Source organism: Pongo pygmaeus, chromosome 17 (assembly GCF_028885625.2).
Source record: "Pongo pygmaeus isolate AG05252 chromosome 17, NHGRI_mPonPyg2-v2.0_pri, whole genome shotgun sequence".
NCBI lineage: Eukaryota > Metazoa > Chordata > Mammalia > Primates > Hominidae > Pongo > Pongo pygmaeus.
Window position 1 is genome coordinate 65053386 of NC_072390.2, and position 9115 is coordinate 65062500.

Genomic DNA, 9115 nt, shown 5'->3' on the forward strand with positions numbered 1-9115 from the left:
ACCATGCCTGGTTGCAATCACTTAACGTGCTTGTTTCTGTCTACCTGATGTCTATCCTAGACATAGCAGCCAGCAACCCTCTTATATCATATTCTGTTGCTCCTCTCTTGAAAACCCAGTAATAGCTTCCTTTAGTGAAGGAAAAGCCAGCCTTTACCATGGTTCCAAGGCCTTACATCATCTGGCCCCAACTACCTTTCTGATTAATCTCTTTTCACACACTCTACTCCAGCACAAATATTATGCCTCAAATGCACTCAGCAGGCTTCTGCCCAAGGCACCCTGCACTGGCTTTTTCCTCTGCCTTAGATAATTACCCTGCAGATAATCCATGGCTAGTTCATTCAGACCTCTCTTCAAGTATCAGCTGCTCAGAGAGGCCTTTTCTGACCTCACATATAAAATGAAACAGCACACCTGCCATTTCCAGTTTATGGCACTTAACACTTACTGCCTGTTTCCTCCACTAGTATGTAAGCTCAACAAGAGCAAGGGGTATGTTTTGTTTTTGCTGAAGTCTCAGGATCTAGAATACTGCCTGACCCATGGGAGACACTGAAAATATTTGTTTAATGACTAAATAGGTGGGTTAATGCAAGTGGCTGTTAATTACAGTTCTGCCTACAAAAACGCTCTCTTCACACTGAATTATGTATATGAGAGAGAAGAGAAAGGAAGGAAGAAGAAATGGGCATATGGGTAGATAGTTGTCAGCAAATGGAGCTAGTCATAAGTGAGTTAAAAAAGGAGGCAAAGGGGGCAGGAAAATAACAACATGCGATGAAGTAGATCATTTGGATTTGTAAGTCTGTGAACTCCAAAAAAGGCACAGGTTTATTCAAAGGAAGAAAATTATGTTCAATTAATTACACAAACTCAGGGAAAAAAGAACAGTTTATCCAGGAGTTAAAAGAAGCATGCAAGCATACTGTAGTTAAAAATATTAAAAGACCAAGAAAAGCTGTATCGATGCTCATGGAACTACAGTGGAAGCTCACTGGGGCATGCCTTGCGCATGGGATGAATGTTTTGAGGCAGCACTTGATGGGTGGACAGGACCTCCTGGACCTTGTCCAAACACATCTTGTTTGCTGCTATCCCTGCTTCAAACTCTCGGCGTTTCTCTTCCTTCTCTGCTTCTTGGGACTGCTGCTGGTAGGCGATTTGCATCTGAAGTTGCTTCCTGTACTCCTGGGCTAAACGTTGGCGTCTAAAGTATTAGAAATGTCAAAGCATAAAATTACAAAAGTAAGCATTTAGATTTATTCAGAGCATTACAATTAAAATATAATTTGTAAAGTTAAATTAAATTCCCATTAAAATCAGGGTGAGTGGAGAAGAAATAGATGAAAAACTCAATAATGGGTTTCTTACATAATAATCATTAATATAATCCTAGGACAAATATTGATTTTAGAGAGAAAATGCTTCTTCCCTGCTCGTAATGTTCACTGCTATGTGGGAATGGTCCTTGGTTTGCCTCCTCCCTTCCCTTACTCTTCTCTATGGGTAAAATTGGAGAGGATAAGCAAACTGCTCAATTCGACTTTTCTCCTTTTTTTTTTTTTTTTGCGACGGAGTCTCGCTCTGTCACCCAGACTGGAGTGCAGTTGCGTGATCTCAGCTCACTGCAACCTTCGCCTCCCGGGTTCAGGCAATTCTCTGCCTCAGCCACCCAAGCAGCTGGGATTACAGGCGCCCGCCACCACACCTGGCTAATTTTTGTATTTTTAGTAGAGACGAGGTTTCATCATTTTGGCCAGGCTGGTCTCAAACTCCTGACCTCAAGTGATCTGCCCACCTCAGCCTCCCAAAGTGCTGGGATTACAGGCGTGAGCCACCACACCCAGCCAGCTTTTCCCCTTTCATCTCGGAGGCTGCTCCGCCTGTTTTCTGCTCTGCTCTAGATCAAAGGGCCACATCCCCGCACACGAGGCCTGCAGATTGATCTCATGCTGCTGGGGACTGGGTGGGTAAGTTAGCCTTATCTTATCATTCTGTTCAGTATCAACTAGATAATTTCTTGCATATATAAGCCACATTTTAAATATATGACAGTTTATTTATAGTATAATTTTTATTGTAATAAAAAACACATTATAATGGGCATGGTGGCTCACGCATGTAATCCCAGCACTTTGGGAGGCTGAGGTGGGTGGATCACCTGAGGTCAGGAGTTCGAGACCAGCCTGACCAACATGGAGAAACTCCATCTCTACTAAAAATACAAAAATTAGCTGGGCGTGGTGGTACATGCCTGTAATCCCAGCTACTCAGGAGGCTGAGGCAGGAGAATCGCTTGAACCCAGGAGGCGGAGGTTGCAGTGAGCCAAGATTGTGCCATTGCACTCCAGCCTGGGTAAAAAGAATGAAACTCCATCTCAAAAACAAACAAACAAACAAACAAAAAACAAAACAAAACAAAAACTACATAGGTCATACACCTAATAATCCCAGCACCTTAGCAGGCCAAGACAGGAGGATCACAGGAGTTTGAGACCAGCCTGGGAAACATAGGGAGACCCGATCTGTACAAAAAAATAAAAAACTAGCCAGGCATAGTGGCATGCGCCTGCGGTCCCAGCTGAAGTGGGTGGATTGTCTGAGCCCAGGAGGTTGAGGTTTCAGTGAGCCATGATCACACTACTGCACCCCAGCCTGGGCAACAGAGCAAGACCTTGTCAAAAAACAAACAAACAAACAAACAAAACCCACATAACAAATTTACATCTTAACCATTTTTAAGTGTACAGTTCAGTAGTTAAGTCTCCATATTGTTGTAAAAGAGATCTCCAGAACTTTTTCATCTTGCAAATCTGAAACTCCCCTCCCCTCTTTCCTCCCCACAACCCCTGGTAACCACCATTCTACTTTATGTTTCTATAAATCTGACTACTTTATATGTCTCATAAAAGTAGAATCATACAGTATTTGTCTTTTTGTGACTGGCTTATTTCACTTAGCATAATGTCCTCGAGGTTCATCCATACTGTGGCATGTGACAGGATTTCCTTGCTTTTTAAGGGTGAATAATATTCCATCATAAATATATACCATGTTTTATCTATTCATTTCATTAATAGACCTTTGGGTTGCTTCTACCTCTTGAATACTGTGAATAGTGCTATGAATATTTCTGTGCAAATATCTCTTCGAGACACTGCTTTTAATTTTTTGGACATATACCCAGAACTGGGATTGCCGGATTATGTAGTAGTTTTAATATTAATTTTTTGGAGGAAACTCCATACTGTTTTCCATAATGGTTATATAATTTTACAATTTATAAGCCACATTTTTTTCTTTGTAGTTTTTTTCTTTTTTTCTTTTTTTTTTTTTTAGACAGGGTCTCACTCTTGTCACCCAGGGTGGAGTACACTACTGGCACAATCACACAATCATGGCTCACTGCAGCTTCAACCTCCCAGGTTCAGGTGATCCTCCCACCTCAGCATCCCAGGTATCTGGGACTATAGGTGCACACAACCACACCCAGCTAATTTTTTTGTTGTTGTCGTATTTTTTTAGAGACAGAGTTACACCATGTTGCACAGGCCGGTCTCAAACTCCTGGGCTCAAGAGATCCACCCACCTTGGCCTCCTAAAGTGGTGGGATTACAGGCATGAGCCACCATGCCTGGCCTCTTTGTAGTTTCAATGACTAGAAATATAAGCCACATTTTTCATATCAGCTGTGGTATAATAAGAATTATATTTGATCTTTGTTCCTAGTTCTTGGCACAGAGCTCCTACAACTCCTGTAATTTCCTAAGTGATAAAAGTATCTTTTGTAATTCATAGGAACACCCGATTTTATGCTAATAAGCTGACTTAGGGTAGGGCCCTGGGTGGCCTCAGGATGCGGTTGGTCACTAGAAAGACCAAGTGATGAGGGGGTTAGGACTTTCAGCCCCACCCACTGACCTCTCGGGAGGGGAAGGTGGGGGCTGGAGATGAAGCTCTAAAAACTCTTGAACAAGGATGTTCTGAGGGCATCTGTGATGGTGACACAGGGAGGTGCTGAAAGGATGGTGCACCCACAGACAGCACGGAAGCCCCTATGCTTCTCTTCCAGTTGGTTGTTCCTGAGTTGTGTCCATTGTGATAAACTGGTAAACGTAAGTCAAATGTGTTCCTGATTTCTCTGAGCAATTCTAGCAAACTGTTGAACCTGAGGAGGAGGTCGTGGGAACCCCCAATTTAGAGCTGGTTGATCAGAAGGTGGTCTGGGACTAGCATCTGGTGTTTGAAGTGGCAGCAGTTTTGTGGGACTAAGCCCTTACCCTGTGGGGTCTGTACTAACTCTGGGTAGTTACTATCAGAACTGAATTGAATTCTTGGACACCCAGTTGGAGTCTGGAGAATCAGATAATTTGTTGTTGGGGTCAGAAAACACTCCACCAACTTTTCTCAGAAATAAAGATAATAGAATTTTATCAGAAATAAAGATAATGTGGATACCCCCCAATATGGCAGATTCTATTTTCCAACAATGGCCACAGTACTATCTCCCTCCCCATATGTGTACTCCTAATTAGGGAAAAGGAATCAGGCTGGCGGAACCAGGATAAAGCAAAGAGATAAAGCAGATAAGCTATAGGTCTGCCTTTGTTCTTGGCCCCGGACATATAGCCCTCCTGTGCAGATAACATACAAAACTCACAAACTTCTGCTTAAAATCAAATGCTTTGATTTATTGTCAAACACCTCGGCTGACAGAAGAATGCAAGTTAGCTCCCTGCTACCTTGGTGTTATCAAGTAGCCCAAGAACCATCCTATAAAATCTCTGGCAAGCCTTTGTTTCCTGGCAGTCAGCTCCTCTCTTGCTGGCTGCCCATTGCTTTCTTGCACTGAGTTTTCCTACTTCCTCTAATAAATCTGCCTTTCTTTACCTACAACTGTCTTGGTAAATTCTTTTACCCCTGCACCACTGACCCAGATAGTCACTGCTTACCCATAACATTTTGGTAGCCTGTATGGGAAACTCTCTCCTTATGAGGAATCCTCTGGCCTCTCTCTTTCCCTTTCCCAACTTAGGAACCTCAGTGGACAGTATCTACGCGGAGAGACAACTGTAGGTCTCTAGCTGGAGCTATCTACACTCCTGTGGGACTGAAAGTTGTCCGTGTGGAAGCGTCTAACTACCACCGCCTGTTCAGGTGAGGGACCTGAGTTTACTTCTCTTTTCAGCCTTTCAGCAGCTGGCTTTTAGTATCTCTTTGGCAACTGACAGTAACCAGCTGTGGCTACTATCCGGTGTTGCCTGAAGGCCAAATAGCCACCTGGCATGGAACAGAGGAAGGCTTTCTCCTATATTCTCTGGTCAGAAGTCCCTAATCCCTACGTGTGATGCGATTGGCAGCAGAAGCTCATTCAGAGCAAATTCACACGTTTTGGGTGACTCAGACACTCTCTTTCTCACTCTAAATCCTCCTGTGGAGTCAGCCAGCCATTCTGTCCCGGATGTTGCTAAATCAGGTGATCTCAGATAGCCTCAGAACCGTGAGTTTTCCCTTACCCACCCCCTCTCCTGGGCTAGCACAGGCAGAGTCCTCCCTTCACCCATTTTCCTTGTTCCTGGACTGGCCATCCAGCATAAGACCCCTGAGTGGTCGAGAGGACTTTCTTAATAGGTGGGACACCCCTTTAGAAAGTGCACCCCAAGTTCCTCAGTAGACCTAAGTGGAACTGCTTTTCATCTCAGCTGGACATCCTGAGAGAAAGTGCAGTTTGTGCCCCTGAGTGGCACCATCCCCAAACAGCATGTTTTCTAGTCCCACCATGGGACAAACCCCATCTATTCCTTCAGACTCACTTCTGGGTTGTATCCTAAAACATTAAGACAAATTTAACCCTCAAACCCTCAAAAAGAAATGTCTCATTTCTTGTGTAACACAGCATGGCCCCTATGTAGAAAACCATCAAATTAGCCTCCTGAGTCCTTTACAACTGACAGCAGAATAAGGAGGACAGGGCTAAGAAGAAAGAAAAATGCAGAGGCAAGAGACAGGCTCAACTGTTGGCTGCTTTACAAGCCCCAGCCCCCTCCAGGTTTCCCTAAAAATACATTCCTCCAGATAACTGCCATCAGTGCAAAAGGCCAGGTTACTAAAAGGCAGAGTGCCCCAATGGAATAAATTTTAAAAGCCCTGCCTGTCTTACTCTCTCTGCCACAAGCTCAGCCACTGGAAAAAAGACTGCCCTGATGATCAAAGGGCCCCCAGGACAGAATCTCAACCCCTAATGGCCTTATGCTAAACAGGCTCTCTGCTCCATCTGGAAACAGCTCACCTTAACTGATAACTTGCAAAGTTGGGAAGAATTTGTCCCACACCTTGTAGGTCTGGGGTGCTAATGCTCTCCCTGGCGGAAGATAAACAAAAGTGGCAGGGGTACTTACCCTGCACTGTGCAGTGGCTGGAAGGCTCACAAGCCCTCCTGTAAAGCCTGACCTTTTCCTCTCCATTCCTTCCTTTTCTTTTTCTCTTTTTCTGTTCAATCCAGGGGTCCAGCCTTAAAAGGGAAAGACAGTTTCTAACATCCTAACCCCTGATTTTGTCATTCTCTTTAAAACTCCAGCTGGTTAACTCCAGCTGTCATTCTCTTTAAAACTCCATATTATGGTACATTTTAAACTAACGGGCAAACTACAACAAGAAAAAGTCAGAGCTCAAATGGTTAACCTGCACTATAAAATTAAGTGAAGTCTTCTAAAGCTCTCTATCTTCCTTTTTTTCTGCCTGCTTTAAATCTGCTGTTACTAAGCTCCTGGTGCTGAGATAAAACTCATTCTTTGTGGTCTAATTAGAATGCAAACATCGAAAACTCATTTAAAGTTAAAAAAAAAAAGGTAAAAGAGGTTTTGTTCAAACAACCCAGAATTTTTAAATCTCCCTTAAAAATAAAAAAAATAAAAATAAATCCAACACCTCCTTTAGACCTTACTCTTAAGGCTGACTCTTTTTATTCAATTCTACTACAGGCTTTCAGTAATTATCCAACTGCCTCACGTAAGCAGCGTCACCCTCTTAATATTGATGCTTTTATAAGGGAGGTAGTTTACGACTGCTATTTGCAAGGGGACTTCCAAGATTACCACCCAGATGAAATTTTTTTTATATTTGTCCTAGTAATGTCATTTACCCCCATGCCACATCAATGTGCTAAGGTACTAGGTGTTTGGTTAACTGTTTTTCTCATACTCTTTACAGCCCTTCTTCTCGCCTGTCTCCCTGAGTTTACTACATATTGTCATTTTCCTTAAATATGGCTTTGTTTTTATGCTATCATGGCTAACTATTTGCCTCCATGGCTGGAGCCAGGCACTTACTCCTCCCAGTAATATTTCAAGTTGCTAACATAACACACAGCACTAACTTCTGGATATGCCCATGCGGACAGGCACTCAAAGATAACATTATATCCTAGCAGTCCCGCTATCCATAGAAGAAATTATTAACAAGCCTGATACTCTGGATTCAACTACACCATTTACACACACACCAAAAATACAGGTTTAGGAGGGGAGCCTAGGCCAATTGATTCCTTGTGGCAATCATCCACCGTGACGGAGCCGATTGGGAAGGCACCAGAGATGCCTGTAAGGTTCACCTCTGCATCAGAAAATCCGAGGGATCCGGCCCTTTTCTAGGCACTTGTAAGGCTCACCTCTGCATCAGAAACTCCCAAGGGTCTGGCCCTTTCCTAGGGTGTTTAACATAAGCCCATTGTAATTACACCCTCAACTATAATCAAACACACCAGGAATGGAAGCCATATGACAACAATGACAAGTTCACTGTGTACCTCTGCAGGTTTTCTCTATGGTGGGGAAACAACAAAGTTAATGCCAGCAAAATTTATAGTGATCCCTTTATGCCTATAAACAGTTCAGCTACTGGGATAGAATATATAGGAATAGGGGTTGAGATTGGATAACTTCTCAACCTCACTAATACATCTACAACTTTCTCTTGATTTTCCCTTATCTCATTAATGTTTAAAAATCTTGTCTTTCAGGCCCCACATTCATACAATACAACAAGTAAAACTTTTCCCCCCTTATGCATGAATGACTACTTTCTAGGTCACCACCCAGCCATATTTGATCCCTGGGGACCATGGGATCCCTCTATTTATGCAAATTATACTGGAATCCAAACTAACCACACCTATGCCTGGTTACAAGGTCCCTCCTCAGGAGTTTCTTTAAAAGGAACTGGGCTCTTCTTTTTATGTGGATCCAACATTTTTCCAGCCTTGCCTATTAAATGGAGAGGGACATGCACTATAGTTGCAGCAATACCTGGAGTACATATATATAACTCCTCAGACTTTATAACCTCTGGCCAAGTTCCAAATTTGTGATCCTTCCTAAGTTGGGCCCTTCAAAGGCCATCAGAAGAAAGGAAACAGAAACGGGATTTAATCAACCTTCCATCATTTGGCATCCTCACCACTGACGATCCCATTATAGAGAGGAATGGTCTAGAACATTCTGTTTCCCATGCAGTCTTTTGGTTTGCAGGTATACCCATGCTTGAGTGCAGCATTTGTAATATCACCATCTTAGTCCAGCAATCTTGAGCAGCTAAAGTCATGGCCATCAAGGCCCAATAACAGGTCCTAAATTCATTGGCAGGGGTTGTCTTGCAAAACTGATGTGCTGTGGATGTGCTTAATGCTGAGGCAGGAGGCACCTGCATGCTGTTAAATGAAACTTGTTGCTCTTACATCAATACTTCAGGTCAGGTAGAAAAAAACTTTAGAAAAGATAAAAGAAGACATCAAAATATTAGAGGGCCCTCAAAAAGGAGTTCCTGAAGATTCCTTTCTGGCACCAGCTATTTCAAAGCTTCTCCAGCTGGGTTTGGCTATGGGTTGCCCCACTTCTCCCATCTATAATAAAGCTCATATTGGCTGGGCGCGGTGGTTTACACCTGTAATCCCAGCACTTTGGGAGGCTGAGGCAGGTGGATCACCTAAGGTCAGGAGTTTGAGACCAGCCTGGCCAATATGGTGAAACCCTGTCTCTACCAAAAAATACAAAAATTAGCTGGGCGTGGTCGCATGCGCCTGTAACCCCAGCTACTTGGGAGGCTGAGGCAGGAGAAT

The 9115-nt window shown here is 43.3% G+C and overlaps 1 protein-coding gene across 4 annotated transcripts in view; it reads right to left on the minus strand.

Annotated features, from left to right (window-relative positions):
* Positions 1-876: 876 nt before the first annotated feature.
* The window catches only part of CFAP53 (cilia and flagella associated protein 53), a 38923-nt gene continuing 30684 nt past the window's right edge, over positions 877-9115 (minus strand). For 2 of the 4 annotated variants that reach the window (XM_054460756.2, XM_054460754.2), the window contains one exon: positions 877-1210. In XM_054460756.2, coding sequence (XP_054316731.2) covers positions 982-1210 — 229 coding nt within the window. In that variant the 3' untranslated portion in view covers positions 877-981. Of the gene's footprint in view, positions 1211-6401; positions 6515-8306; positions 8764-9115 lie in introns of all 4 variants that reach the window. The other 2 variants (XM_054460755.2, XR_010124177.1) reach the window with 2 other exon arrangements.